The following is a 27,588-nucleotide window of genomic DNA, read 5'->3' as shown; positions in this document are numbered from 1 at the left end:
AAGAGAAAGAGAGAGTGTGGTATGTAAGAGTTGAGGCGAGGATCTGTTGGCGTGGGGTTAGCGGGGCACCGAAGCTCTGGCGTCATGAGCAACCAGCCTCGCGCCCAACAAACTCGATTCAAGTCGACTCCGAGCCTTTCCGTCTCTGTAAGTTAGTCGTGGCATGTGAGTGGTCCCATTAGCTTTGAATTCTCCAAGAAGACCTCCATTTGCCAGATCAAGACTTCTCCCACACGTCAGCCCTGGAAGCTTGCGGTTCCGGTTTGGATGGCGGAGCGTCATCCGTCAGCAACATGTGATGAAGACATCGACCTGCTCAACGCCCCTGTTGCACAAGGCTGTCGGATTGAGCAAACACGATACTTGCATGGTGCTGGTCTCGATTCAGCGTCCTGCAAAGAAGAAACTTGAAGACCTTTAGCTTTGGACCCTGCGACTTTCTAGCCCGTTACTTGTCCTGGATGCAAGGCCAACACCAAAAGAGAAGAGGCGGCAGCTTTATGAATCTAGAGAGCCACTTCGAATGAGTGCACTAGCTTTGACCTTGCTCCGACGAAGGACCCAGTCTCGGAGCTTTTTGGAGTCTTACAGTCCTCGTGCTCCAAGTGTTTGCCAAACTATCTCTGGTCAAACGGCCTCGACATTTTACCACTACCACAGCTGCCTCCCTAGTGCCCTTCCAGCACTTCTGGCTTTGAGCACGCCATCTCTGGAAGTTGAGCCGATGAATGTGAAAGGTTACACCACAGACGAGCACACATCCTGAGATTGATACACTCATTCATGAAAGCAACAGGGCCTTTGTTCCACTAGCTTGAGGATCTACATGTCTGCCCAAGCTGCTGCAAGGTTGTCAGTTTATGACCATGAAACTGCCCATGAATCCGACAGATGCGGATTGCTGCTATGCTCTCCGTTTGCCGTTTTTAGGCCCTCAACCTCAAAGCATTCGCGATGAACGACGAAAAATAGCAGTCGAAAACTTGCATCAGTAGAAAGAAAATTCAAGCAGCATCGTTTGCTTCCACGATCCGCAATTGCAATCTTGACATTTTGCATTTTCTGTGTGTTGCATGCGATTGGACCAGACTGTAGCACATTGAATGCTTCTTCTGGGCTTCTCCGCTACCTCTTTTCCCAGCTTGCTATGAATCGTTCGAGCAGTGCAATTTGGGGAAGCTGAAAAGTAGGAGGATAGCATCCTAGGCAGAGCAGAATGACGGAAAGATTCAGCAAAATGGACGCATGGGGAGCTGGAGATATTCTCATGTTCAGATTGCAGAGGGAATCAGTTGCATTTTGATAGTCTCTCGAACAGAGTGGTTTATTTGGTCCAGAACCGGTCACAAGGGACCAAGGACATTGCCGCAAACACCCTTGTCGCAGCATGTAGCGATTTCTACGTCTTGTTTGTCCATCGGTTTTCTCATTTCTCGCCAGTGCAAAATGATGTTGTTGGAGAGTTCCGAGAATCAATGAGGCCATCGCAGAAGCCCGCCAATGAGCACGGGTACAGCGCTGATGACCCGATGCAAGCCGCATCTCGCAGCTCATGTCAACACCAACAATGCCCCGCCTCTGTTCCCGACTCCCCCACCATACATTTTTCTCTCTGCTTCGTTCCACCCGCTCCAGCGCGCCCAGCAGCTGTGCTTCGAAGAGACTATTCAATTCCACCTCGCACCTGTGCAATACCAAGCCCGCTTGGCCCTATCTCTACAGCCCGTACAAAAACATGGCGCCGCAACTTGATCCCTACTTCAAGCAGGTCGACAACCTGTCCGAGGCCTTTATCGACCGCCTCCGCAAGGCTGTCGCCATTCCCTCCGTCTCCGCAGACGAGGAGCGCAGGCCCGATGTCGTCAAGGTTTATTCAACCCGCTGCCATGTCAAGATCACACGAGCGCTCACATTACCCTCTAGATGGGCGAGTTTCTCGCCAGCGAGCTCAAGGCACTAGGCGCCGAAGTGCAGCTGCGCCCGCTCGGCAAGCAGCCGCACAAGGAGCACCTCGAGCTGCCTCCGGTTGTCATTGCGCGCTACGGCAACGACAAGAACAAGCGGACCATCCTCGTCTACGGCCACTACGACGTACAACCGGCGCTCAAGGAGGACGGCTGGGCGACGGAGCCGTTTACGCTCACCGTCGACGACAAGGGTCGCATGTACGGGCGCGGCTCCACCGACGACAAGGGTCCTGTCCTGGGCTGGGTCAATGCCATCGAGGCACACCAAAAGGCGGGCGTCGACTTCCCCGTCAACCTGCTCATGTGCTTCGAGGGCATGGAGGAATACGGCAGCGAGGGGCTGGACGACTTCATTCACGCCGAGGCCAAGCAGTTCTTCGCCGACGCCGACGCCGTCTGCATCTCGGACAACTACTGGCTGGGCACGGAGAAGCCGTGTCTGACGTACGGCCTGCGCGGCTGCAACTACTACAGCATCGAGGTCTCCGGGCCGGCGCAGGACTTGCACTCGGGCGTCTTTGGCGGCACCGCCCACGAGCCTATGACGGACCTAGTCAAGGTCATGGGCAGCCTGGTCAACCCGGACGGCAAGATTCTGATTGATGGGCTGGACAAGCTCGTTGCGCCGCTGACGGACGAGGAGAAGGCGCTGTACGGCGACATTGCCTTCACTATGGACAACCTGTACGAGTCGCTTGGCAGCACGACGGGCATCTACTCGGACAAGGAGCGCACGCTGATGGCACGATGGCGCTTCCCCTCGCTCTCGCTGCACGGCGTCGAGGGCGCCTTTTCGGCTCCAGGCGCAAAGACGGTCATTCCGGCCAAAGTCATTGGCAAGTTCAGCATCCGCACGGTGCCCAACATGGAGATCGACGACGTCAACGCGCTGGTCGAGGCGCACGTCAACAAGGTCTTTGCGTCGCTCGGCTCCAAGAACACGTGCAAGCTGGTCAACCAGCACAGCGGCAAATGGTGGGTCGCCAGCCCCAAGCACTGGAACTTCACGGCCGCCGCAAAGGCCGTCGAGCGCGTCTGGAACGTCAAGCCCGACCTGACCCGCGAGGGCGGCAGCATCCCCGTCACCCTCACCTTTGAGGAGGCTACGGGCAAGAACGTTCTCCTCTTGCCCATGGGCAGCAGCACCGATGCTGCCCACAGCATCAACGAGAAGCTGGACCGTAGGAATTACATCGAGGGCATCAAGCTGCTCGGCGCTTACCTGCACTATGTTGCCGAGGAGCCCATGAAGGAGGCGTAGAGGAGAGGTGATGCAAAAGCGGCGCAGATGACGTGACGAGCTACGTTTTCCAGCATGTTTGGCGGTTGGACGGGGTGTCAAAATAGGTAGCAAAATGTAGGCCCACCTCACATTCACAGTAGAAGTAGTTTACGTAGCGATCTACGAATTCCACACCCCTCCAACAACTTGTGTTTCCTTCCAGCGCTTTGAATCGCCGTGCACGGTGAAAGACACATCCGAGTGGTGCGTTTATGATGTTCATGTTCAAAAGTTTTGGATTTTTCGAGTCATATATGGAAATGCCTCCCTCCCACTCGTCTTGTCCGCTTTATTGCACAAAAGAAACAGGGGCCCAAAAGACCCCTCCCTGGGTTCCATCTCCCCTGCATACTCCTTTCGTCCCTTCCGACCCAAGATCTAAAAAGGCCCTGAGGGCTTACAATGCCGTCTCTCTTTGTCTCCATCTCCTGACATGTATAGGCGAACAGGAAGCTTTGATGCGCTGCCATTTGGTACAGTGTGATTGATTGATCGATGCCATGCGTGCCATTAGCATCTCTCTCTCTCTCTCTCTCTCTCTCTCTCTCTCTCTCGCGTTCCACTTTTCTTCTTCTCCTCCTTGTCTTTTCTCTAGTCGTCGCTATTTTTCTCTTTTCTCTTGTCGCGAGCGGGTGGCCGAGCCGAGCCGCCGTAGATGAAGTTAAGCAGGCTCCATGGTAGTATCCCAGATGCGATGCCAACGCCGGTGAATGTGCAGCAGATGCTGTCGCCTGGCCGGCCAGCCAGACTGTCGGGTAGACAGACGGTCAGAGCAGCCAGGTAGCAAGCCAGTCAAGCAGTGAGCTTGCTCTTCCTCCTCCGAAGTCTCCTCCACGCCGTCCTTCCCTCTTCCCTTGCCCTCAGTTGTCCTCCAACAGGTCGTCTACGCATGCCGTCCCACGCCCCCCAAGCAAGCAGCCACAGACACGCTCTAAGCACCACGTCCCCACATTTCCTTCCTGCGCTTGCGGTCCTCGCGCGCGGCGCGCCTCCTGGGGCCCCAGCGGCGCTTAATCTCCTCAATCTCGTCGGCCTTGCGCTGCGCGTGCTCGGGCGCGGGCGCCACAAGCCCGATGAAGAACTGCGAACACTCGAACTTGTCGGCCAGCTTCTGTCGCGACCACTTGACCGGGTCCGACGCCCGCAGCCGCCGGATCTCGGCAATGTCCCTCTCCGTCAGGTGGTATTTCTTCTCGTAGGGTTGGCGCAGCGGCGGCGGCAGCTTGGCGGCGGCGGCGGCGGCGGTGGGGGATGTGCTGGATGCGGACGATGAGGAGTGCCCGTAGGAAGAGGCTAGGCTGTTGAGCGTCGCGTTGTACCCTGACGGCGCAGACAGCTGCGTCCCGGTGCGCGTGATGGGACTGGCACCTTTCGAGGCGCTCTGCGACGCGATGCGGGCCTGCACGGCCGCCAGCTGGCGCCGCCGGTCGTTGGCCGGCAGGAATTTGAGCGGCGTGTGGTAGACGTTTGGCGCCGCCGAGGGTGGATTGTAGATGATCGTGTCCGAGGCCACACTGCTGTGCGGCGTGAAAATGGGCGCCGACGGCACCGACTTGAGCATGTTGTTGTGCCGCCGCGTCGTCCCTGCGTATCGCCGCTGCGTCAATGGAGGAGTGATGCTAGCGGGGCCGTGTGATGTGCTGCTCGTAGAGGCGGATGTGGTTTTTGCTGAGGTGCTGGTGATGGCTCCCACGGAGGGTGTCGTGGCGTTGGTGCTGCCGCGGAGACAGCTGTTGAACGACGAGGACAGCGGCCTCAATGGCCGTGACAGAATTGTGTTGCTCATTATGGCGGCGAATGGACGGGTGGATGGGAGGATTGGCGTCGGGGAAGCTGTCATTTGAGGGTCGAGGTAGAAAGTTTCGTGGACGTGCTTTTCTGCGCTTGTGGCTTTGCCGTCCGACCGACTGGCACACGACAGCTTCCAGGGTAAAGGTCCGATGCACGGCCTTGCTCTTGTACCTCATCCCATCGACGCCCTTCTGTTGTCGTCGCAACACGCATCTAGTTGTCGTCCTAACCAAATTGTTGCACAGCTGAAGCGCGATATGGCTATGATAGTCGAACCTTTTCTGAAAGGAAGCCCACAGCAGGGCTCAGAACCGTGCAAGGCCTCGGTCGCTGCATGGTGCAGGACACAAATTATCTCTCTCTATGGTTTTCATAGCTGTGATTACTATGAGAGTCTCCCGGACGTTGATTAAGACTGGGTGGGAGGTCAAGCAACCCATCTCTCTCGGGGGTTCTTCAACCGAGGACTAGCGTCACAAGTCGGCATCGCCAGAGGGAGACCGCAACGAGAGTCAAGCTGTCATTGAGAAAATTGTCTATTTCTATGCCCGTAGTGAGATCCTACCGAAGCTCAGAGCACCTATTTTTGAAAGTCCTTCCAGCAAGTATACTGATCCATGCGCAAGCCCCACGGAGCTGACCGGTCAGCCAGGGACCCAAAAGAAAACCTCGGCCCGTAAAGCACAGGAAATATAGCCACCGAGAAGCTCATCCGAGGCTGGCCGACTCCATCTTCTCCGCCATCGACATGACGAGGCTGTTCAACCGAGCCCTGTTCTCCCGCTCCTGTTCCATCAGCAGCAAGATGCGACGCTCCTGCTCCATCTTCTCCCGCACAAGCTTCTCCTTGTCACTCTCCAGACTGTCCTTGTAACCCTTGAGTCTCTCCTTGTCGTCCTTTAGCTCTTGGTACTCGCTCTTCAGCTTCTTGGCGTGAACCTCGTGCTGCATCGTCATCTTCTTGATCTTCTCCTTCTGCTCCCAGACGTTCCACTTCTCCCACTTGACATTGTTCTTCTCCTTGTCCAACTCCTTGCGCATCCGCTGGACTTCTTCGCAGGCACCGCCACAGGTGTGACCAGGATTACGAAGGTTGGTGGGTCCGATCTTGCTGGCATAGCTGAGGCCGTGGGTGACACCGGATTGCCAGACGTAGCGGGTGAGGTCGACGCATGATTCGTTCGTTCCGGCGATGTAGCCCTCGTAGTTGAAGGTCTGAGCACCGGCCATGGCACACATGCGTAGCTGTTCAACGAAGACGTCGTGGGGATCCTCGCACTGGGCGTAGTTGTCCGAGACGTTAAGGGCTGCGCTGGCGCCCTCAGTGGCAGAGCCTGTCTGCGCAGGCGGAGTGGCAGGGCGGGATGGAATGTGGTGCTTTTCGCGCTCTGTGGCGGCCGAGTGCGACATCAACGACTCGGCATCCTGATACTTGCGCTCAACGATGCTAAAGTAACGATTAGTCTTTGAGATCAGAAACCGAGGATGGAGGCATTGCACCTCTTGCTGTCCTGCTCCTGCTCGGCCGACATCAAGGCAGGATAGCTGGAGACGTGGTGGTTGGCCAAGTACTGGTGATCTGGATCAGAAGGATGAATGTCGCCCGCGACAGAGGAAGAGGTGGAATTCTTGGGCGCGTGAATGGACGAGAAGAGTAAGGTGGGCTTGAAAGTTGCAGGCTCAGATTCGAAACGACCTACAGCATCACCCAGGCAAGATTGGGCAACAGAGCGAGAGGGTGAGGAAGCGTGAGTGCAACGAGGCTCAAGGTCGTTCATTTTGTTACCTGCAACCACGCCCGCGGTCCTGGATGCACGGCGTGGCACCTTCTCAGACTCAACCGTGTTGGGTGGAGCCGGCGGGACTGAACCATCGGCATGTTCAAGGCACTGGGCGCCAGAGTGCCCACGAGTCCTATTGTTCTCCTCGTACGCGAAATCACCGGCGACATCATCCTCAACCTCAATCTGGATGCGCAGGCCATATTGGTTGAGCTCAGACAGCTCAACCTCTCGTCCATCATGGTTGACGATGCAGTACCTCTTGTGTCGCATCGCAACCGTGCTGGGGCTGCCACTGGAACCGGGATGCGAGTCGCTCAGGATCGAAGTGGGCTGAGATGAACGAGGAATTGAAGGCATCTTGAAGTTCTGCAAGAGCTTGTCAGTCATTGGATTGAGGGACGAGAGCGTTCGGCGCGCAGAGATCACTAACATTACCTTTCCCAATGCGATTTGAGAAAAAGTCGACTCGTACGATGCGATTGTCCAACACTGAACTAACAGCTTGCAACAGCTGGGTTGTTGATGTTGATGGATGCCGAAGGAGGGAGGGCGGGGGACCTGATCATTAGTGTTGCTTCTCGTGGTCCATAGACGGAAACCACGAAAACGTTGCCCCACGATACATCTCAGCCACCGCCAGTCATCGATAAGCTCTAGAGAAGCATCTCGAATCATTCTGGTGCGCAGCACGTCGGAAGATCAGGAGCATCCGAGTGCTGACTTGGACCTCAACTTCGAAATCACAAGGTATTGGCGAGTTATTTCTGTCCATTCATGTCTACAGGTAAGCTATCTGGAATTCCAGCTGGCCAGCCCTTCTATTTCCATCATGTTTTTCCATTCATTCAACATGCAATTCGTCACACCGCCTTCTGCTGTCCTTCAAAACAAGCACAACTAACCTCAAATCCTAGCACAATATCTCCCATCATCACCTTTACCTGTCGAAAGTTACGACGAAGGAGGAACATCGGTGTTCTGATCCTTCTCGATGCGCTGCACAGCACCGAAGCGTTTGTTGCCTTGGTCGAAGATCTGCATGGGGGCCAGTCGTTAGCCGTCCGTGTCATTCGACGACTACTTACCGCGTAGATGCCCTTCAAAAAGGTATCTCCCAGGATGTCGAAGTCGAGACTGCCGCGCGACTGGATTCCTCCGTCTTTTGAATATCAGTATGTATCCTTTCTGGAAGTATTATTGTACTTACAGATGTAGCCGTTGCCAGCGTCGGCGAAGCCCAGGTCCTCCTTTTGGATGGTAAACTGCTTGTCGCCAACGGCAAAGGTGACGACGGGCAGCTTGTCGACTGACGTGTCGCTGGGGTAGACGTATCCCCGCTGCGTGGTGTCGTACTTGCTGCCGGGGATGGCAGCGTAGATCTGCTCCAAGGTGCTGTCGTCGATCAAATCCAGTGTGGTGCCAGTGTCGGCAATGGCCGTGTTGCCACTGCGGGTGACGGTCTTGCCATTGACAGTGGCGGAGGTGGACTCGAACTGCCAGAATCCCTGGCTGCTGTCGACGTCGACGTAGTGGGGCTCGGTGGTATTCGCCGCCTTGAGAGTGTCCTGGTCAATGTAGCCAAAGGTGTAGAACGACTCGCCCTTGTCTGCCTCATTGGTGTCACGCCAGGATCCAAGATATGCGGTGAAGAGCTCCGAGTCTTTGGGAATATCTTGCTGGGCGATGAGGTTTTCGACAGGAGTCGGGACAGCCTTTGGCTGGACGGTGTTGATGCTGCCAAACGCAAGACGCCTGCACCCTGTGCAAACTGAGTAGAAAGCTCCTTGGCGAGCTCGATTACCTGGTCCTTGATGGTCAGACCGCCGAGGTCGACGTTGTCTGTGCCAACATCGCCGGACGCGCTGGACGAGTCTCCGTACTGAATCTTCCAGGTGCAGCCATCGAGCTTCTTGTAGGTGCTCGACTTGCTGGGGTCGTAGATGTTGTGCTTGCCGGAGGATTGGACTGAGGCGGGCAACTCGGTAGACCAGACCCAAAGGTCAGCGGAGCCACTGCGAGAAGTAAGCCAGCGGCCCTGCTATATTCAAGGAACAACTTACGTGTCAAAGTCAAGGGCGACGTTCTGGGCCGGGGTACCAATGCCAATGGTGGAGAGGTACATGGCATCGTACTGAATGTCCTCAGAGGGAACCTCGCCAGACTTGCCGGAATCATCGAGACGTTTCTGGAGTACATGCTGACGGACTCGAGCCTGGCCGCCGATGGCCTTGGTGGTGCCGAACTTTCCCTGAGTCTCGATCCTGTTGGAGACGAAGTAGGGGCCCTCCTTGGTGGGGCTGATACTCCCCATGAAGAGTCAGTGCCGGCAATCGAAAAGGTTTATCGAAGAGATTACATTTGTTCAGGGCATAGACGTAGGACTTGGGACCCGAGGCCTTGTAGTTGGCGTTGCGGTTGAGCACGACGCGTGAAAGACCCTTGGTCGCCATATTGAATTCTTGCAAGCGGTTGAAGAGGGGTGTGTGTATTGAGTGGACAAAAGCTGGAACTTTCTTGCAAGTCGTGAAGAGGGTTGAGCGCAAAGGTGAAGGGAGAGGAGAGAGATGAGGTGGGTCAAGAGGGAACCGTTGTACAGCGAGGTAGGTGGCTACCTTTATACAGCGCAGAAAGCAGGTGCCCCCGGGAAGGCAAGCACCCAGCAGGCAGGCAGGGCAGGTCACGACACCAGACAACCACCCACGAATCAAGCCACCCACTCGCCGCACACCCAAGGCATCGTGCATGGAGAAGCCAGCGACACTAAGTGTGGGGAAAAGTACTGGAGCTGCACCTACCAGCAAGTCAAGGTCTTGAATCATCAAGGGACAGAGCAACAAACGGGCAAAGGTGCAATGAACGTCTCTCAGCTTGCAGATTGACCGTCATGGGCAGCTTGGGTCTTGGAGGCAGTGCAAGCTACAGTTAGCAAACAACAGAGGCAGAGTTGCAGAGCAGAAGAGGTCAGGGAGCTCCATTAGCTACCTGGTGTACTCCAACCCCACTGGCCCATCTCCACCAACGACGGCGCCGCCGACGGGTGGACTCAAGCAAGCGGGGCGACGCCGCGTTGTTTCGGCCAGCATGTCTCTGACCAGGGCATGACTTGGTCCATGTCTGTAGAGTTCCAGTCGAGCGAGGACAGCTTAGGTCAGTTGTTATGTTGAGCCCGGTGGTGACGGGTCGGGAATTAAGCAAACAAGCAGGGACTACGTCATGGCTCTTGTGCGAACGGAACGGCCTCAGCCCGAAAAGGCATCTCAGAGCATAATTCAGGAGGTGCCACGACGAGGTGTTGATAAGAGATCGTGAATGCCATGTTCAGTTCAGTACATACCTACATAGGTAGGGTCCCCCTGTTGGTGGCCGCAAAGAGGCCCGGTCCGTCACCCGCGGCACCACACCTCAGCACCCACAACCAACTTGTCTTGGTCACCCATTGCTCTCAAATATTGCGCCAACAAGCATTCCATCTGTCAACCCTCTTGCTACGAATGGCGTCATGACCAGCGGCGTTGCCGGCGTGCATGAGTGAAACCTGACCCGCGTGCGCATGAACGACATTCAATCAAGTACCTGACTGACAAGCTCATACGAGACAGCTCCCGTCGATCCGTCTGCGTGCCTCGGAACCACCGCCACTGCCAGGTCATCTGCGTCTAGACCCGTCTGATCTTCAGTCGTGGTTGTACCTTGAACACAGAATGTCCGATGATTGCTGTTTGGAAACTGATAGACACATAGATAACGGCCATATGTCCGCCCATCAATCCTAATAGTCAACGGTCGTTGGAGGGGCTTGCTGCACGCTGCACACTGCAAGCCAGCCGGCCGCCTTGCCGCTCGCTGCTCGCCGTCAGCTAACCAACCAACCAGCTAGTCCTGTCATGGCAAACCACGCACAGAGCGAGCACGCAGACAGCCACAGCCGCCTCGCTTCTGTCGTCAGCAAAACAAGCTAATCTTGGCCGCGCTTGGCCTCGCCAGATCATCTGCAGGAGTAAGTGGCGTCGTGCATGGGTGCAGTGTGGGTTAGTGTGTAAGCAGAGGCGTGGAGGCGTGGGTGACGTCCAACTGCCGATGCTGTCAGTGACGCAAGGCAGGCATCCTTTTTTCACTTGATTCGCAGCACAGCACGCGGATATCGTCGTCAGTTTTGGTCTTGTCTAGTCGCTTTGCCGGCCCAAAAACCGCGGCGGCAAGGTAGGTGGGCAGGGCTGGACAGCTGACTTCTGCTTTCTCCCTGCTGACCGACTTCAGACGACGGCGCGGTGCGCCGTTCGCTTGGGTAGGCGGCGGGTGTGGCGACGTTTGTACGTCCTGCCATCCAATGTCGGCGGTACAGGAGGTTGAGTCCTGAAGGGATCTTTGCAAGTGCAGTCAGAGCACATACCGAGGTGCAACACTACCCAGTGCATGCGATGAATCTGCACTGTAGAAAGGCACGTACCCAAGCATGCCGCCGCTCTGCCGCGTCCAATTATCAAAGAAGCTATACATTCCCTTGTATAAGACTGCCCTACCCCGTCCAGACGCCGTTTCTTCACGGAGTCTCATGCCTCTGTCAGACCGCTCGCTCGATCCCCATCCGTATCTCAATGCTAGTTCACCTCTGGCGGATTGGCCACGCTGGCTCGAAATCCATCAAATACTACTGCCGCTGTGCTCGAGAAACGGACACAAACCATTGGGGCCCCGATGCCAATGCTCGCTCGAAATCTGCAGCAGTAGTAGAAGCACAGCATAAAAACTTACACCGTCAAGCCTATCCATCCATCCGATACGCCGAGAGCGCGGATCAGAGGACGGAAAAACGGCCCACGTACTTACTTTTTGTTCTTGTTCTTACGGCCCCTTCCTCCACGCGACGATGAAGACGAAGCTGGAGGCGGAGGCAGAGGCGGAGGGCGAGTGTACGGTCCATAACTACCTCCACCTCCACTGCTGCCGCGCCCACCACCGCCGCCGTTGTTGCTGCCGCCTCGTCCGCGGCCGTTGCGCGCGCCACCGCGGCCGAGCACCTGACCACCACCACCGCCGCCGCCGCCGCCGCCGCCACGGCCAGAATGGTATCCACCGCCGCGCGAAGCGGAGACAGGCGGACCGTACGGGTTGGGAGGCAGAGCGTGCAAACCGCCGTTGTTGATGGGCTGGAACTGACTGTCGCCGCGCTGACGATAGTTGGCTGACCGCGCGCTGCGCGGAGAAAGCGAGGGGCGCTGATTATTGTTGCGCTGACTGACGGTGTTGATGCGAATGTTGCCTCGGCCGCCACGATTGTTGCTTGGGCGCACGTTGCGGTAGAAATTCGCCATCTCATCGGCATCATCGTCGTCTTCGTCGAGATCGATTGGATTGCTTTGCGCCGAGCCCTTGATCGAGAAGCCGCCGTTCAGATTGCCCTTGCCGGGCTGCGCGGACGGGTCAATGAGATAGCGCTCGGCTTCTTTGGCGGAGAAGACGTCGAATTGGTACTTTGAGTCTTTGGGAAGCATGCGGCAGTCATCGCCCCAGTGACTGTCGGAGCCGCAAAAGTAGCAGCCAACGTTGAGACGCTCGACTTTGTTGATGTGCGGAAGCTCGTCTGGGTTGAACGTGCGCCAGATCCACGTGCATTGATCCTCGAAATGATCTTTCGACTGGCAGTAGTCGCAAACGATGCCGTCGGATTTGGAGCGGAAGAGCTTTGATGTGCATTCCTCGATTGTGTGACCTCGCTCCCGGCATTTTCTGCACTTGACTCTTGTCGGGCAGTCGTTCGAGAAGTGCAGGTCGACAGCCTGGCAGAACTTGCACGTTTTGCTTGGACACTCTTCTTCCATGTGGCCAATTTTGCCGCAAGTCAGACAGTGCACCGGATCGCTTGGATCTGCTGCGCCGAAATACCGGCGTTGCATTTCGCACTCTAGCTGGGATAGATGGGCCAAGGTCGTGCGCTGATACACCCTGACCGATTCGGGAGGCTCATATGTCTCTTCGGGGCTCACGGCAGCTTCAGAGGCAGCGGCAGCGGATGCGTGTGGCGTTGTTGCTGCTGTGCTCGTTCCCGAGACAGAGACTGGCCCCGCATGAGACTCTGGACTTGGCGCGCTGGTGGATGCTCCAACATCAGGATCTTCTGTTGAGACCTGGTTACCATTGGTAGCTGCCTGCGACTTTGGCGACAATGCAGCTCCGTTGCTGAGGTTGGCGAGGGCCCACACCTGAAGAGGGCGTCCATTCACCTCTGCCAGCTCGCCAAAGTATCCGACGCCGTACCTGCCTTGCTTGGGATTTGCTTCTTTGGGACGAAGAATTCCTCCCCGCTGAAACGCGTCGTACTCTGCCAGAGACATGGCCCCTGATTGAATGAGATATTGGGATGCGCTAGCCAGGGCTGCTGCAAACGGGTAGGTCTGGTGCGTGGTTTTGGTGTCCGGATTGCTAGCAAACGAATCAGGGTGCGGGCTTTTGGCGAGGGTCATTTCTGCTGCAGAATCAAATCCGTCCCAGTAAAAAGGCGTTTTGCTCTCAACAACAGCGTTCTTCAGGTGTTCAAGGTGACCTCGAGTGCGGTATATTGTCAAAGCCTTGAAGGTCAGCCTTGACTTGTCGTTGTGGTTCTTTTTGAAGTAGACGCCAATCAAACCAGCTGGGGCAACTTTGCCAATCCACTTGACAAACGACACCTGAGCAGTTTTCTTGGCCACTGTTTGGCCTTTATCCTGTGTTTTCAAAGGCACCTCAACGACAGCAAAGACCGCCGACTTCCTGGCCTCCTTTGTCGCAGGTAGAGGTGTCCTCAGGATTTGCTCGGACCTCTTCTGCTCAAACTTCTCAATAGTCTTGATTTGATCCTGCGTCAAATGGACCGGGGCTGCGGCGTCTGGATTGGGCCCAGACTGCTCGCTGGCGCCGCTGGAGGGTTGTGCAGCCTCAGGTCGTGGTGGGTCATCGCTTGTGCCGTCTAATCCAGCAGCATAGGTTCCTTTGGCACCATTTACAGCGGGAGAATCACCAGGCGTAGTGGCCATGTGTGGAAACTCAGTAGCTTGCTGAGGCGAAAGCGACCTCGATGCCTCGCCCGGCTCTGATGGCGAGCGCCGGTCGACTGCACCAGTCTGGTTGGCATCACGTGCATTCCAATCCAGATGGACTTCGGGCGAAGGCGAATAGTGGCTGTCGATTTCACCGTCTTCACTTTCCACTCGGGACTTCTTCTCACAAGGAGAAGATGGATCTTGCTCTTCAGCATCGCGTTGACGCTTGCGGCCCACCGTTGCGGTGCGGGAATCACCTTCGCCGTCGAAATTCATCCTGGCGCAAGGACGGGTGCGGGTACAGATGTCGTCTTTCAAGCAGTGGCGGAGGCGCAAGGGTCTTGGATGGGTCGCGTGGGCTTGCACAGAGTGAGGAAAATTCGAGGGAGAGGAAATCAGCCCGAGGAGGTCGGTTTTGGAGTTAACATGGAGCGCGTGAGCGCGTCGAGGGTCGAGTCGAGGTGTTGAATGGGTCGGCAAAACACCGGAGGCGTTGGAAATTTCAAAAAATTTGGGAACCCGCGGAACCTTGGTGCTGATGTCGATCACAGCCAGCATATCTCGCTTTCGACCTCGGCATCAATTACACTCCCTCAACCCCCTCCAACCCTTGCCATGGCTGCCGCTGCTACCGAAGACGCCGCAAGGCAAGAGCGCCGCGAAAAGAAAAAGGCGCTCCGCAAAGCGCGCGAAGAAGCCGAAGCCGCCGAATCCAAAGACGATCAAAAGTCGATACGCAAGCGCAAGCGTTCCAACCTCCCCGACGAAGGCGAGCTCGAAGTCGACATCTCTGCTCCCGAGCCGCTATCCAAGCGCGAGCAACGATTGGCCAAGAAGGGCAAATTTGACCCCAAGTCAAAGTCGACTGCCAAATCCGCGAGCCCCGAACAAGCAGAATCTGGAGACGAGGAGGATGCTGGCGAAGCGGCGGCTGATACAGGTGCCTCAAAGGAAAAGAAGGAGAGGAAGAAGAAGGAAAAGTCTGAGCACGGTATCTGGATTGGTAACCTGCCGTGGAGCGCAACCAAGGACAGCCTCCGCGAATTTCTCGTCAAGCACGCCGGTATCGAAGATTCGCAAATCACTCGCGTCAACATGCCTGGCCCAGACAAGGCTGCCGTGGCCAATATGGCGATTAAGCCGCAAAACAAGGGCTTCGCATACGTCGACTTTGATTGCGCGCCCGCACTGCAGGCCGCCATTGGTGTATCCGAAACGCTCATGAGCGGACGCCGTGTCCTCATCAAGAATGCAAACAGCTACGAGGGGCGCCCATCGCAAGAACAAGGCAACGGAGAGGGCGGCGAGGCTAAGGGCCAGGGCATCAGCAAGACACAGGCAGTGCAGGCAGGCGGCGGCAAGGAGCCCAGCAAGCGCATTTTCGTCGGCAACTTGACATTCGACGTCACGCGGGATGATCTGGTGCAGCACTACTCCAAGTGCGGCGAGGTGGCCGACGTGTTTCTGGCAACGTTCCAGGACAGCGGGAAGTGCAAGGGATACGGATGGGTGACCTTTGAGACCATCGACGCAGCGTCGGCGGCCGTTGCTGGGTATGTCAAGGTCCCCGTTGGCGGCGATGACGACAGCGACGAGGAAATGGAGGACGCCGACGCGACAGAGGATGATGCCGAAAAGTCGACCGAGAAGAAGACCAAGAAGCCCAAGAAGATGCGCAAGTGGTTCGTCAACCGTCTGGCTGGGCGGGACCTCCGAGTCGAGTTTGCCGAGGACAAGCAGACGCGCTACAAGAAACGGTATGGCAAAGATGCCAAACCGAGCAACGATGCAGAAGTCGACGAAGTTAGCGAGAGGAGGCCAAGAAGAGAGCCCAAGAAGGTTGATGCCAGGACAATCAAGCCTGGTGCAGCTTTGGCAAATGCGCCCAGAGCGTCAGGAGCAATTGTTGAGGGACAGGGAAAGAAGATCACATTTGATTGATTGATACCCATGTGTGGAAGAGTTGAATGTACGAGGCTATTGCAGTTCAACAGACATGCCGATCAAATGCATAGCGGAATGACGGTGGACAAAATCCGATGTTCAGATATCGAAATTTTTCTCATTCCCATATCAACACGTGGAAATTAAAGACAGACAATTGGTCTCGTCCCGCATATTCTACCGAATGTTCCAGCCTGGCAGGGACGGACTTCGCTAGTTTGGACCTTTTTGCAGCGCTTTTACATGCCCCTGACCACTCCATACTTCTCTGTCTCCTTGACGAAGCCGTAGCATTCGCTCCCAATCTAGCTCCTTGCGACGACCAAAGCATTCTTGCTCACCACATTTCCAAAGTCCCCGCTCTGCGTCGTAAAGTCACTCACCTCGCTCAGACTGCTGATCCTACCCAGCAAAAACTCCAACTGGCGGTACGCAGCGCTGGGCTGGTACTGCGGAATCATGTGTCCGCTCATGGCCAACTCGACGTACGTCAACCCGCGCTCAGTGTGCGTCGTGCCCATGATGCCGCTGGCCGCCAGCGTCGAGAGGCTCGCCTCCTCGTGGTACGGGACGTAGAAGGGGTCGGAGGGCTTGGAGCTGAAGCCCTGTGCGCCGTTCCACGTCATGTTTTGGATTGTCAGCAGCGTGCCGTTGGTGAGCAGGATGAAGTCGAGCAGTCCGTGCCCGATGACGACGCGCTCGGCGCGCGACAGCACGCGCGGGATCACCTCCCACGAAGAAGGCGCCGAGCTGTCCGTGTCGAGCACGCCGTTGGAGCATTCGGCCCATTGTTGCACCGGTGCGTTGATGGCCCGCTGCACGTCGCTGCGGTTGAAGTAGATGCCCGTGCCTTCGGGGATGTAGTCGAAGGAGCCCGGGAACCCAAGGACATCCCACAGCAGTGGGCACGTCGTTGCCACTTGGTAGATGTCAAAGCATGGGTTCGTCAACGACACAGCGGCGTGAATGTCGTCCCATAGATCGCAGCCGGGTGCCGAGTCGTCGGGGGGAGTGGGCAGCTTGCCGGTTGGAGGGAAGACGAGGTTGTCATTCAGGTACGACGTGTAGCCGCAGGACTCAGCACGGCTGTGGAGTGAGGCCATGAAGGTCGAGTTGAGATTGAACAGGGGCGCCCAGTAATCGACGAAGGCGACGGCCGGAACTTGCTCAAGAATAACGTCCGTGTTGACCGAGGGGTCGTAGATCATGATGGAGTTGAGGTCGTAGTAAGTCGTGTCGTTCTTGTTAAGCATGGCATCGGCAATGTATGGTACATAGTAGCCAGCATAAGACTCGCCAGTGATGTAGACCTTCTTGCCGTGCAGGCCAAAGGTGTCGACGAAGTTCTTGAAGAAGCCCAAGAACTGAGCGGCGACTTCTTCCTCACTGGTGGCGGTGGGAGTGCCTTGAGAAAAGCCGGTGCCAACGGGCTGCTCGACCCAGACCATGTTGGTCAGATTGACCCACGTCCAGGGGTTCTTCACGGGCTTGTATGTACCTGACTCTGGGTGAGATGAAGTGAATTCTCCAGGATGCAGGACGCCTACCATACTGCCACAGCACTGGTCCATTCTCCTGGAAGAAGCCTTCAAGAGAAGAACAGCCTGGGCCTCCATTGAGCCAGATCGTGATTTCGTCCGTGGCGTTTTCGTTGGACGACGGGAAGAACCAGAAGTAGAGCTCGCTGGTCTCATTGGCCTTTTCAGAGATGGGCAGGAGACCTGCGTAGGACTCGCCAATGTCAAAGTCGACTTCTGGAATGGCCGACCCGTTGACCGCAAACTCTGGATACCCATGTTAGTATGGAGATTATCGAAGCATTGGTGTTGGGGAATGATCTTCATTGCATGGCAATGACATGTCGCAAGAACCATTCCATGACACGAGTAGATCTGAAGTCCGAATAAGGCAGCTTCACATACTGGTCGTATTTGCGTTCTGTGGGATCAAGTAATTGGCCCTCTTCGTCTTCTCAGACCCCGTGTTATGTGCCGGCCTCAGCAGATCGCCTCTTCTAGGTCTCGGCATCTCAGTCAAAGATCTTCTTCCCACGTGTCGTGGCTCTCTCGCTTCACCCACAGCGACGAGAGCCAGGGCAGACAATAATGAAATCGAAAAGCGCATCTTCAGAAGATTTTCAAAATGACAATGGCCTGGAAGCCGAAGGTTGGCAATGAACCAGAGAGCAATTCAAAGAGAAGCACTCGTCAACAAGCAGGGTAACGACGGTGAAAAGTTGGAAGACAATGAACGAGAAGAGGGGGGGTGGGGTATTCAGGTAACGCGAACGCAGATTTCTCTTGACCGCGGCGAGCGGGCTGCATGGAAGGTCCAGGTACAAAGCGGTGATTGTGTGCGCTTGGCGAGGCTTGTGCCGTATAAGGCAGGAGATCCAACGTTGGCGATGAACAAGAGCGGAAACGAGCGAGTTGTAGTATTTGTCCGAACAGCAAGGCCCGAGTCGTGATGGTCGCAAAGGTCTAGGCGCTGATAAGAACTCAAAACGACGAATAGTGACGTAAAATTCCTAATGGACGGGCAACCAGAAGTGTGGTTGTTGCTTTTTTTTTTTTTTTTTCTTTCTTTCTTTCTTTCTCTCTATGCCCTCGTGTCTCACGCAAACTCCTTGCCTCGACGTACGTATGTAGGCGTGGTTGATTGCCAGCAGCGGCTCGTGCAAGACGTGGGGACTTTTCATCCCGCCTTCCTCTTCCGATGCTCTTCCAGATGACGGATGGTTTGCGCCTTGTCACTCCTCATCCTCATAAGACCCAAATCCCAGCCCTCGAATCCTTCACGTCCATCCGGCCTCTCAGTTGGTCGAGAACGGCAGCGTGCCCGAACCCGAACAACATTTCTCTCCGGATCGGCATCTCCACCGAAAGGACGGACATTGGCTCTTCGAAACAGCTTCCCTCTAGGTGCTAGCGTTATCGTGGAGCGGCAGGGTGCGTGAGTTTCTTGAAAGTGTTGAGTTGGGTTCCTGACGGTCCGGCATGACAGAGCCGAGCGTGGGGTGTTGGGCCGTGCGCCGGCGCCGGCCGCGAGCGGAGCCGAAGGTCAGGCCCGGGGACAACGGAAACACCCAAAACACCACTCGTCATCCGGCCCTCTTTGGGCGTGCTCTTTTAGTGTAAGGTGGCCGCGAGGTGACCCCTATATGTGCCTCCAGAGGCACCTCTAGGCTAATCCTCAGTCTAGAAGAATTGTTTTACGCGTATATCACTTTGTTTTGTGGACCTTCCTTATCATGAATGATCTAAATGCCCTTTATGGCGTATACCATACTCTTTTAGGCCTAATTCTTACACCTCTCTTCTACCTCACACCTTATAAATAACCTGAAGTGGGGTAAGACCTCCGCTTTTATACTATCTGGGCAAAGCCTGACAAAATCTGCCCTCTCTGGGTAGTAAAATTACTTAGCAGTTACGCAGGTCGCGACGTTCCTCGGACTAGAAGAACACACCCTTTCTCTCCTCATGCGATATCATTAAAGTGTGGAGACCGTCATCCATCATCAAACCTGAGACTCAAGTTCTCCAGCCTCGAAACGGGCATCTCGCCAAATCTCTCAGCCGTTGTTCCCCCAAAAGGTCTTCAGCGAAGCTCATGTTGCCCGGTCAATCTATGCAGCGTTGGAGCATGCGCGAAAGATCTGTTGTACCGGCTATTTTCGAAATGCGCTTCACAAGCAGATGGCTCCGCTCCAAGTCAGACTTGCGATTTCGCGCCTGGAGACTTCTGGACAAGACGTGACTACCGGGAATCACTACGGGCTATGAAACACACCTTTTGGGATTGATGCGTAGTCGACCGTACTGAAGTCATCCTCAAGATCGATAGTCACTTCATCCGCCAAGTCGTTCAATGCCGTGCCATGTTCTTGCAGCCACAGGAAAAGGGCCGAATTTCCTGAAGGAAATCGACTGCCGGCCCCCCCCCCCCCCCCCCCCCCCCCCCCGAGCAATTCCATCCAACCAGGTATACAGGCAATAGGGAATGCAGCGTTGGTCACTCCCTTTGCAGCCGCACAGAACCTTAACCTTGCACCGAAGTCCAAGACTGTAACCCCGGCTCCCACATGGTGCAGATGACCAAGAAAACGCCACACCCGCAAGTCCAAACCTTCATCCCAACCTTGCGCTTACCCCACGGCTTGCACCAACTCCGCCTCTCCCTGCACCGAGCCACTTGTGGCAACAATATACGACGGCGAGAGGAGCGTGCGGCAAGATGCAGAATCACTCGCTTGGACACGATTACCGTGCCGACCCGTCCGCCCGCCTCGCGTGGTGCTGCATCACTGGAAGCGGCAGACGTTTTGGGGTCAGCGGACCGCACGACAACTCCCCATCACTCGATACAAGGAGAGCCAGGTGCAAAAAAAAAAAAAAAAAAAAAAAATCTTCCATTGGTCGTGTCAAAGAGGTAGGTTTTCCAAATCTCTTGCAATCCATCAAAAGCACACTGGTCTCGTCCCAGTGCAGTAGACCGGCACAAGCCGGTCACTCCAATGCAATGCAATAACATGCCATGCCACGCCATGCAGACAAGAAATCACGACAAGCCATTACCCCTCAGTCTGTATCATCCGTGTTCCTTGACCTAGACGCTATACCTCACAGCGCGCGCACGCCTTGTCGCACTTGTCTCGTTCGTCGCCAGTGCCAGCAGCTGGGTGAAGATTGGCGTGCCAAGTCCAGTCACCGGGTCCCATCCCTCTGTTGCATTCCAGCTTGCATAGGGCACATAAGGGGTCTCTAGGCCGCTGTACGAATCGGTGCCAGTGCAGCCGGTGCTGCCACCGTCAACAATGTCAGTCAGACCGCCGACGCCAGTGCTGTACAGCCAAGGGTTGAGCCAGCCTAGGCCGGGCAAGCCCTTCTCAGCGCGCGCGGCGTTGAGCAGGGCGACGACCGACGCGAAGGTTGGCGAGGAGGCCGACGTGCCGCCAACGGAGACGTCAATTCCCTGGTCGATGACACGGAATCCTTTGCCTTGTGCTGCCACGTCAGGGAAGCCACGTCCAGATTTGTTGTAGAGGCCACTCCACTGGTCACCCAGGATACCAAGGTACTTGGAGACGGCTGCATCTTGCCAGCTCGGACGCTCCCAAAGATCGGAGAATCCACCCGAGGAGAAGGATACAGCGCGCTCTGGCTCGACGCCGACTGTTCCGCCCACCGAGGTCACGTACGGGCAAGCAGCGGGGAAGATGGGCAGAAATCGGGTCGTGTTCTTGCCGTCGTTTGTCTGGCAGGCACTACCAACGCCAGTGTCCCCGCTTGAGAAGAGCACGGAAACGCCACGCGCACCGAGCTGCCCGATAAGGTCGCAGACAGACCGCGCATAAGACGCTGGGACGCTCTGCTCGTCCTCTCCGTAAGACGTGGTAAGAGTCCGGGGAAGCTCCGAGTCGGGCTTCTTCAAGAGTTCGGTGAAGTAATCCAAGTACGGCTCATTACTAGAAGTCGAAGGTTGGTCAAGATCAGGCACCAGCGGACCGCGGCCGTTGGTGTAATAGTACGTCACGTCGAGCGGATGAACGAGCGGAAGAGTGTACTGAATGTCCAGGTTCGCCTCAACACTGTCGTCCGAAGTGTCTTGCGGCAGAGTCGAACCATTGATCGATCCAAAGCTGAAGCTCTTGTTGGCCGCCCAGGGAGCATAAATACGCTCGAAAGTTGCGAGATCACTGTAACGGGCGTACTCCTCGAGAAAGCCGCTTACGCCAAGGAAGCTGCTGTTCTGACTAGGAGTAAAGCCCTCGATGCTGTACAGATCCTTCAGGCATGAAGGAGTGATGGTCGAGTTGCAGGATTGCGCCACGTCGGCGGCGCCAACGGTCTCGTGGACGCGCTCCACGCGGAGAACAGTGCTCCTCTCCGGCTTCACCTGAGCGAAACGAGTGGTCGGCTGGATCATCAGGACGTGCTCGTGGAGCTCAGCCGGCAGCGAGTACTGCAGCGTGCGGACCTTCTGGACACTGGGGCGGACATCGCTGCGGAAAACATTGAACGTCGTGCTCATCATGGTCTCAGCCTGCGCCACTGTCGCACTGAAATTGATCCAGTCGCCGTCATCTTCGATGTCAGACTCTTTGATGCCAGACTGCTGCAGCCATTCGAGGATGGACTGGGAGGATTTTTCCGCCGGTCGCAACAACGCCTTGATCTCCTCACGCTTGAGGTGCTTGCCGTAGCTACGGGAACCAGGAGTCGAGATTTCGAGCAGTGTTTGTTCGAACAGGGCTTTGTTTGGCTACACAAATGTCAGCATGCCATTTTACACCAAGCCTCGTGGGATCGCATGAGTACAAGGAGCTCTCTGCAGTACGTACCTGCTTGACGGCGATCATGAAGCGCAGCACATTGGAAGCATTCGCGCCCGACACCTGGTGCCAATTCTCAGGCACTCCCCGCAGAGACTCAAACAGCTCGACAGTGTCAAGATCAAGGCCATTGACGCCTGCAGCAAGGGACAGGAGCCCTGCAAAAAGGATGGAAGTGCGCATCGCGAGAAGTGACGGCTACGGACAAGGAGGGCAAAAATGAATCTTGTCTGACCAGATACTGGAGCTTGGGCACACAACACCGCAGCTCAGCGAGTGACTTGACGAGGGCAAGTCGAGCAGGAAGAATACGCAGCAACTGAACGGAGGAAGAAGATAGATATATCTGGGGTTGTGCAGGTGGGAAATGGTGTGTTTGCGGCATCCTTTTCGACTTGGATCCGGCGCAGGGCATGGGGCCTGGGGGGAAAAGGGGGGCAGGCAGGTCAGGCGCAGGAAGACGGTTCCTAGGTGCTGAATTAGGAAGGCACGATGCACTGCTGCAGCGCCGGGACGATCACACATATCTGCTTGGCCCGCTTGGCTTGGGTCGTCGGTTCATGTTGTGCCCTTCCTTGCTTGTGGCGCGAAGCTTACTCGACCCTCCTGTTTCCTCCATGTCCGCCGCTTCGTCCAAGACAAGACGACCTACCAACTTCGTCCAACAGCGCCCTCGACGATGGAAATGCCCGTCAATCAGGCCCCCCAGAAAACTGCACGATGCCCGAACCACCACCCGTTATCGCTCCACTCGCGCACGGTCCGGCAGGAGTCCCACAGGCGATATCCGGGGTGACACTTAGCACAGCCAACGACATTGCTCACCGCCCTCCTGCGTCAGGTACAATCTACCTCCCCATCTCGTACAATATCCACCACCGTTTCACCGCAGCAAGCCTTCGGTCGTCCGCCGACCGCTTCCCGTGTGCCACCAGCCCTTGCCGTGCCCTGTTGGTTGTACGAACAATTGCATCCTTGGTGGTGGATGGACAATTTCGCACACAGTCCCCTTTTCTACGACCTCAACAGCTGCCTCTTTTGTATTTTGGAGACGTCGTTCGTTCTTACCCCATTGCAATCGACAGGGAGAGCGAGACTTTGCAATTCAAAATGATGCAGGGCCCAAATCACGTTGGGATTCTCGAGGCAGCGTGCATTCTTGAAGTGGCACAAGAGACTGTTGTCAAAGTGAATCTTGAAGACAACAGGGAGGACAAAGATCCAGGCCTCTATCTCTGGAAATCTACTCCAATTTTCTATCAGAACCTGAGCATTCGCTGAGCGCAGAGTCCTGGAGACGCTAATCGCCGTGCAAATCCTTGAGAATGGCCTCTCGTCTGGACATTTTGGGCTCATCTTCCCACCACTTTTTGACTGCAGGCAGGTACTCGCTGGCTTCTTTTCCAAGTGCTTGAGCCGCGGTGATTCTTTTCTTCGGTGACCACATGAAAAAGCCTCGCAGAAAGTCAACAGTATCTCCAAACTCTACTCTTGGAAACCTTTTATCAAGGGGGTTTCTATCAAGGGGCTTCGGATTTGATTGTGCTTTTTTTTCAGGGAGCTTCGGGATGTCCATCGCCCTTATCTCTTCCCTGGTTCGTCGTGATGGAGTTCCTATGAAATGCGTGATATGGCTAAGCTGATCAATCGTGTCTTTGCCATAAAGAAAGTGTTTACAGAGGAGAAGCTCGCCGATAGTTACTCCTGCGGACCACATATCGATGGAGAAAGTGTATCTTGTAGCGCCAAAGAGGATTTCAGGCGCTCGGTAGTAACGCGTAGACACTTGAGTCGTCATCTGACGGGGACGCCACTCTCGTGACAAGCTGAAGTCAGCTTTTGCAAAACTCAGCGAAGTCATTTCTTGTCAGGAACGTCGCAACCTACCAATCTTGAGCGTCCCTTCTTTATCCAATAACAGATTCTGTGGTTTGATATCTCTGCACAGAGTTCGTCAGCTGTCCACCACAACATGCTTCAAGTCCTGCCTGACCTGTGCATGATACCGCATCGGTGTAGGTATTCGGTCCCACACAGGAGTTGCCAGGAGAGATTTTTTACTTCGCGATTGTTAGCACTTGGTTGAATACCATGCTCGAGCTTACCATGACATATCTCCAGCCTCATCTCACGCTGATTCCTCTCTTTTATGATTTGCCCGATCTGGAACTGGGAGGGAGTCAACTCGCTATCCAACTGCCTCTCATGTGGTAGGTCCGCTCGCACTTTGCATTCCTCAAACACCAGGAAGATTGGTCTCCCTTGACGACCAGCGAGTCCATCCTGACCGACTGCCAGACTTTGAAACAAAATGATATTTTCATGCCTATGCAACCGTCGCAAGATCGAAACTTCGCGCAGAACACCATGTTGGAGGCCAGCCCGTTCTCTTCGGAAAGGTGTTGCATCGGAGTTTTCACTCCCAACGAGAGAAACAGGTCCGCCGATTCGCTTGATCGCCACAGGTATGGAACGGTCAAACCGCATCATGAGCGCGACTTCTCCGTGGGCTACGAATGTCAGAGCAGTCGGCATATGGAATTTGACCCGAGAAATGGCCATCGATTTCGATTCACGCACCTCCTTCTCCCAGAAATGAAATCTTCTTGTAAGCACGTATCGATTCGCAACGTCCTGCATTGCATTCTGTCAGCAGGTTGTTGAAAAGCTCCCAACAAGAGACCACTGTTCCACGGAAGATTCTGCAAACCAACCAAGAAAGTGATTGGTGTTTTCCAGATCAAGGGTCTCTCCAGTGACCGAGAGGTACTTTGGCAGGTTTGGATGCCGATATGCGGAGCCAGCAGACGCCATTACAGCCTTGATTTTTCAGGGAAAGATTGTGGAGCAGCAAGAATAATCCTCCGAAAAATGACTGCAAGTTTTGCACTGAATGTGCTTCGAACGATGTGTTTTGTTGATTGCAGGGTTGATCAGTCGGGAAAGGGCCCGTCGAGCGGCAAGGTTTACGATCACTTGCGGGCCAAACCCGTGCAGTCTGAGGGCGGTCGTGCCTGCCTGCTCGGACAAGGCTTCGCCGTTGCTAGATGACAGACACCGGCCAAAACCTGGCTTTGATGCGTTGTTTTTGGGGCAGGAAATGTTTGACATAGTTACACTTGCTGGCCATCTCTGATGAAAACTCAAGATAACAATCTTGCGTCTGAGAAAGGAGTTGGCTTGCAAAACCCACAGCACCAAAGCCATGGTTGGATCATGCATCTGATTAGCATTACGTGACGAAGTAATTAAGGCTTGCTTACTCCTTAACGATCTCGACTATTTGCGACGTTTCTTTCTCTCGCGATTTGCTCCTCACGACGATGCAAGCCAAGATTTGCAACGATGCTCTGAACTATAATTTCTAATTCGTCCCCATGTTTTGAAAGCTAGGTCCCGGGGCTGTCGGGAAGAGAAAAAATCCTCGCGCGCGATGCTTCGTGGTCGACGTGTCTCTCCCGGCTTTGTCCATACCCAAGACCACACTTCCGCAACCGTCCTACATGCAGTCAAACGCAGCAAACCACAGCTGAGACACAAGTCTTCTTCCTCTGCGAAAAGTGTCTGTCTTACGTCGAACGCTGCCCCACGTGGCCTGTACGCTTTCATCCAATACAAGTGGTTTTGGCCGGCAACCATGAGTGAAGGTTCCAAAGAAATTGGAGGACCACGTGGACTTGAAGTATCGACTTCTGAATTCTACCAGTGAAGATACGGGAGAACATTCAGTGCGTTCTCGTAATGGATCGACAGATGTCTTGCAGTGACGGACCAGTGGTCGTAGTAAACCAGCACATACCTCACACGCAACCCTTCCCGCTCAAATCGAGAGCCAATGCTCGAACTCTTCGCCGAAGTAGCACAATCTGCGCAATCTCACTCAGATGTCACTCACTGTCAAAAGTCATCCGCCACACCATCATTCAGCGACCGCCCACTGCAAGACCCCAGCCAAGCCAAGCAGCGTCAATCAGCCAAGCGCCCGCAAAGACAGAAAGTAAGTCACACGTTCATCAGCCACAGCCACAAAATCGAGCCACCGGAGTGGCGTCGCAAGAGGCGTGATCAGTGGCGACATGCACGTGTACCGCACACGAGCTATCCTATTTGCGGTAGTGGTACATCTATCGGCAAATATTCTGTGACTTGTAGGATTCGGGAGCAGCCGAGAGCGAGCGGTTGAGACTGTCGATCCGTTGATGGTTATTCCCGAGAGGATAAATCAAGTCTTCTGGGTGGATTTTGGGCAGTGGGCTTTGGTATGATGAGCCACATTCGTCGTGGCGAGGGGGCGTGGACGCGAAGTCGCATGTCCTCCATGTCTTAATCTTCGGAGACGGACTAGCGGGGCGATCGGGCGCTCCGAAGTGTTCGAAGCGCGGCTGAAGAGTGAGGAGAAAATGATGATTTCTGATCAGCAGGAAGCAGTCAAGTCATAGGGAAACCACAATATCTCCCTATCCTTGCAGATGTGCGCGTCACATCATCAATATCCTTCTCTACTTACCCCGCTCCCGCTGCCCCAAAGTCACTATCACATCGGGTTTGTCGTACAAGCCTAACTCGCGCTATCCAAGCGGCCCAAATGAGGTCGAAGGAGCGGAAGTCAGGTATGAGCATGGCGTCTAGGCAGCAGTCTTTGACATCTTATCGAAGAGCCCGAAGCCGCGACACGCTTGGAGCGAAAGGCTGAAACCACACTGAGTGGAGGTGGATTGGTATTTACTAGCAGAAGTCGAACTTCTTGCGTGATGAGTCCGGAGAGGAGATTTTCCAAAAAGCCACGGGGCCAAAAAGGCTGCTCGTTATTTTGGAAACACTTGTATTCTTGTGCTTACACCATGCTCGACATGGCGAACGGTATCTGTCTACCCGCCCTTTCATGGCCAGCCAAGCTGACAAACAACACAGTCGCCTTCTTCCATTGCTCTGATCCCGCAGACCGACCATCGCCTACATTCGCGAGTTCCAAAATCAAAGTGCCATGATCTAGCAAAGAAACAAACAAGGAAACTGATTGAGGGTTTCCGCATGTCATTACTCCCCTCAAAGCTGTCTCGCCGCACATGTTGAAGATGGAAAGTCGGACAAAGTAGCTTTTTATCTTTCCCTTGTGCGAGACCGAAAGAAGGAAACCAAGGGAATGACGCAAGCAAACAAATGCAAGACAAGGGCGGCTGAGGTGTATGTTGTCGGCCAGGATACATACAGGCAAAGTGGTGGTAGAGCAAGCACCAACTACAACCGACATTAGCAAGGGAGAGTGAATATTGTACACGATGTTGGTGTGCTCGTCGGATTCTGCTCCGACACCTCGAACGGCTTCCTCTTTGACGTCGGGAGTAGACGAAACCCAGAAGCGACAATGAGTGCCGATGTAGAAGAGGCACAGGAAATGGACTGATGATTTGAAGCAGTCCAGACCGTGAACGTGCCAGCGCAAAGCGCAAGGGCAGCCCGACTTGCCAGC

The 27,588-nt window shown here is 55.2% G+C and overlaps 10 protein-coding genes across 10 annotated transcripts; 2 read left to right on the top strand and 8 right to left on the bottom strand.

Moving 5' to 3' along the window:
• The first annotated feature begins 1,562 nt into the window (after positions 1-1,562).
• IWZ02DRAFT_477944 (cytosolic nonspecific dipeptidase) lies at positions 1,563-3,395 on the top strand. Its single transcript, XM_066769059.1, has 2 exons — positions 1,563-1,867; positions 1,924-3,395. Exons 1-2 carry the CDS (start codon positions 1,568-1,570, stop codon positions 3,226-3,228), a joined length of 1,605 nt encoding a protein of 534 aa, XP_066617598.1. The 5' UTR covers positions 1,563-1,567; the 3' UTR covers positions 3,229-3,395.
• Positions 3,396-4,180: 785 nt separating this feature from the next.
• Positions 4,181-4,810, bottom strand: IWZ02DRAFT_428361 (mitochondrial 54S ribosomal protein mL58; the record flags this gene model as incomplete). Its single annotated transcript, XM_066765937.1, has 2 exons — positions 4,181-4,505; positions 4,569-4,810. 2 exons carry the CDS (start codon positions 4,808-4,810, stop codon positions 4,181-4,183), a joined length of 567 nt encoding a protein of 188 aa, XP_066617597.1.
• An 882-nt stretch (positions 4,811-5,692) lies between these two features.
• On the bottom strand, positions 5,693-7,617 carry IWZ02DRAFT_157603 (uncharacterized protein). Its single transcript, XM_066762026.1, has 2 exons — positions 6,541-7,617; positions 5,693-6,487 (listed from the first exon to the last, which is right to left on the bottom strand). Exons 1-2 carry the CDS (start codon positions 7,497-7,499, stop codon positions 5,749-5,751), a joined length of 1,698 nt encoding a protein of 565 aa, XP_066617596.1. The 5' UTR covers positions 7,500-7,617; the 3' UTR covers positions 5,693-5,748.
• Positions 7,618-7,775: 158 nt separating this feature from the next.
• IWZ02DRAFT_503376 (aspartic proteinase precursor) lies at positions 7,776-9,274 on the bottom strand (the record flags this gene model as incomplete). Its single annotated transcript, XM_066770333.1, has 6 exons — positions 7,776-7,859; positions 7,910-7,983; positions 8,032-8,542; positions 8,626-8,836; positions 8,885-9,121; positions 9,207-9,274. The coding sequence occupies 6 exons, from the start codon at positions 9,272-9,274 to the stop codon at positions 7,776-7,778; spliced, it is 1,185 nt and encodes a 394-aa protein (XP_066617595.1).
• A 2,373-nt stretch (positions 9,275-11,647) lies between these two features.
• On the bottom strand, positions 11,648-14,116 carry IWZ02DRAFT_495198 (uncharacterized protein; the record flags this gene model as incomplete). Its single annotated transcript, XM_066770113.1, has 1 exon — positions 11,648-14,116. The coding sequence occupies one exon, from the start codon at positions 14,114-14,116 to the stop codon at positions 11,648-11,650; it is 2,469 nt and encodes an 822-aa protein (XP_066617594.1).
• A 339-nt stretch (positions 14,117-14,455) lies between these two features.
• On the top strand, positions 14,456-15,781 carry IWZ02DRAFT_387169 (uncharacterized protein; the record flags this gene model as incomplete). Its single annotated transcript, XM_066765521.1, has 1 exon — positions 14,456-15,781. The coding sequence occupies one exon, from the start codon at positions 14,456-14,458 to the stop codon at positions 15,779-15,781; it is 1,326 nt and encodes a 441-aa protein (XP_066617593.1).
• A 156-nt stretch (positions 15,782-15,937) lies between these two features.
• Positions 15,938-18,193, bottom strand: IWZ02DRAFT_157530 (Alpha/Beta hydrolase protein). The gene is made up of 3 exons (XM_066762025.1): positions 17,707-18,193; positions 17,332-17,568; positions 15,938-17,282 (listed from the first exon to the last, which is right to left on the bottom strand). Exons 1-3 carry the CDS (start codon positions 17,906-17,908, stop codon positions 16,090-16,092), a joined length of 1,632 nt encoding a protein of 543 aa, XP_066617592.1. The 5' UTR covers positions 17,909-18,193; the 3' UTR covers positions 15,938-16,089.
• Positions 18,194-20,305: 2,112 nt separating this feature from the next.
• IWZ02DRAFT_157506 (tripeptidyl-peptidase-like protein) lies at positions 20,306-22,555 on the bottom strand. The gene is made up of 2 exons (XM_066762024.1): positions 22,128-22,555; positions 20,306-22,048 (listed from the first exon to the last, which is right to left on the bottom strand). The coding sequence occupies exons 1-2, from the start codon at positions 22,299-22,301 to the stop codon at positions 20,393-20,395; spliced, it is 1,830 nt and encodes a 609-aa protein (XP_066617591.1). The 5' UTR covers positions 22,302-22,555; the 3' UTR covers positions 20,306-20,392.
• Positions 22,556-23,496: 941 nt separating this feature from the next.
• On the bottom strand, positions 23,497-24,512 carry IWZ02DRAFT_355221 (kinase-like domain-containing protein; the record flags this gene model as incomplete). The annotated part of the gene is made up of 4 exons (XM_066764283.1): positions 23,497-23,954; positions 24,006-24,058; positions 24,112-24,251; positions 24,345-24,512. Coding segments are annotated over 4 exons (819 nt in total), but the record flags the coding sequence as incomplete, so codon positions are not given.
• A 2,390-nt stretch (positions 24,513-26,902) lies between these two features.
• Positions 26,903-27,522, bottom strand: IWZ02DRAFT_157480 (uncharacterized protein). Its single transcript, XM_066762023.1, has one exon. The coding sequence runs from the start codon at positions 27,323-27,325 to the stop codon at positions 26,999-27,001; it is 327 nt and encodes a 108-aa protein (XP_066617589.1). The 5' UTR covers positions 27,326-27,522; the 3' UTR covers positions 26,903-26,998.
• Between the last annotated feature and the right edge of the window lie 66 nt (positions 27,523-27,588).

Source organism: Phyllosticta citriasiana (genome assembly GCF_038021145.1).
Source record: "Phyllosticta citriasiana strain CBS 120426 chromosome Unknown IWZ02scaffold_23, whole genome shotgun sequence".
NCBI lineage: Eukaryota > Fungi > Ascomycota > Dothideomycetes > Botryosphaeriales > Phyllostictaceae > Phyllosticta > Phyllosticta citriasiana.
Note: the sequence above shows the minus strand (reverse complement) of the source record. Positions and strands in the feature narration are given on the sequence as shown.

What these genes read in the sequence shown, in the direction of transcription:
- IWZ02DRAFT_477944 (XM_066769059.1), top strand. Translation starts at nt 1,568, where the DNA reads ATGCCCCGCCTCTGTTCCCGACTCCCCCACCATACATTTTTCTCTCTG. An exon ending in GCAGGCCCGATGTCGTCAAG is followed by an intron (nt 1,868 to 1,923) that starts GTTTATTCAACC and finishes ATTACCCTCTAG; the next exon opens with ATGGGCGAGTTTCTCGCCAG.
- IWZ02DRAFT_157530 (XM_066762025.1), bottom strand. Translation starts at nt 17,908, where the DNA reads ATGCGCTTTTCGATTTCATTATTGTCTGCCCTGGCTCTCGTCGCTGTG. An exon ending in ACAGAACGCAAATACGACCA is followed by an intron (nt 17,569 to 17,706) that starts GTATGTGAAGCT and finishes ATGGGTATCCAG; the next exon opens with AGTTTGCGGTCAACGGGTCG. An exon ending in ACCAGTGCTGTGGCAGTATG is followed by an intron (nt 17,283 to 17,331) that starts GTAGGCGTCCTG and finishes ACCCAGAGTCAG; the next exon opens with GTACATACAAGCCCGTGAAG.
- IWZ02DRAFT_157603 (XM_066762026.1), bottom strand. Translation starts at nt 7,499, where the DNA reads ATGATTCGAGATGCTTCTCTAGAGCTTATCGATGACTGGCGGTGGCTG. An exon ending in CAGGAGCAGGACAGCAAGAG is followed by an intron (nt 6,488 to 6,540) that starts GTGCAATGCCTC and finishes TCGTTACTTTAG; the next exon opens with CATCGTTGAGCGCAAGTATC.
- IWZ02DRAFT_157506 (XM_066762024.1), bottom strand. Translation starts at nt 22,301, where the DNA reads ATGCGCACTTCCATCCTTTTTGCAGGGCTCCTGTCCCTTGCTGCAGGC. An exon ending in TCATGATCGCCGTCAAGCAG is followed by an intron (nt 22,049 to 22,127) that starts GTACGTACTGCA and finishes ACATTTGTGTAG; the next exon opens with CCAAACAAAGCCCTGTTCGA.
- IWZ02DRAFT_157480 (XM_066762023.1), bottom strand. Translation starts at nt 27,325, where the DNA reads ATGTATCCTGGCCGACAACATACACCTCAGCCGCCCTTGTCTTGCATT.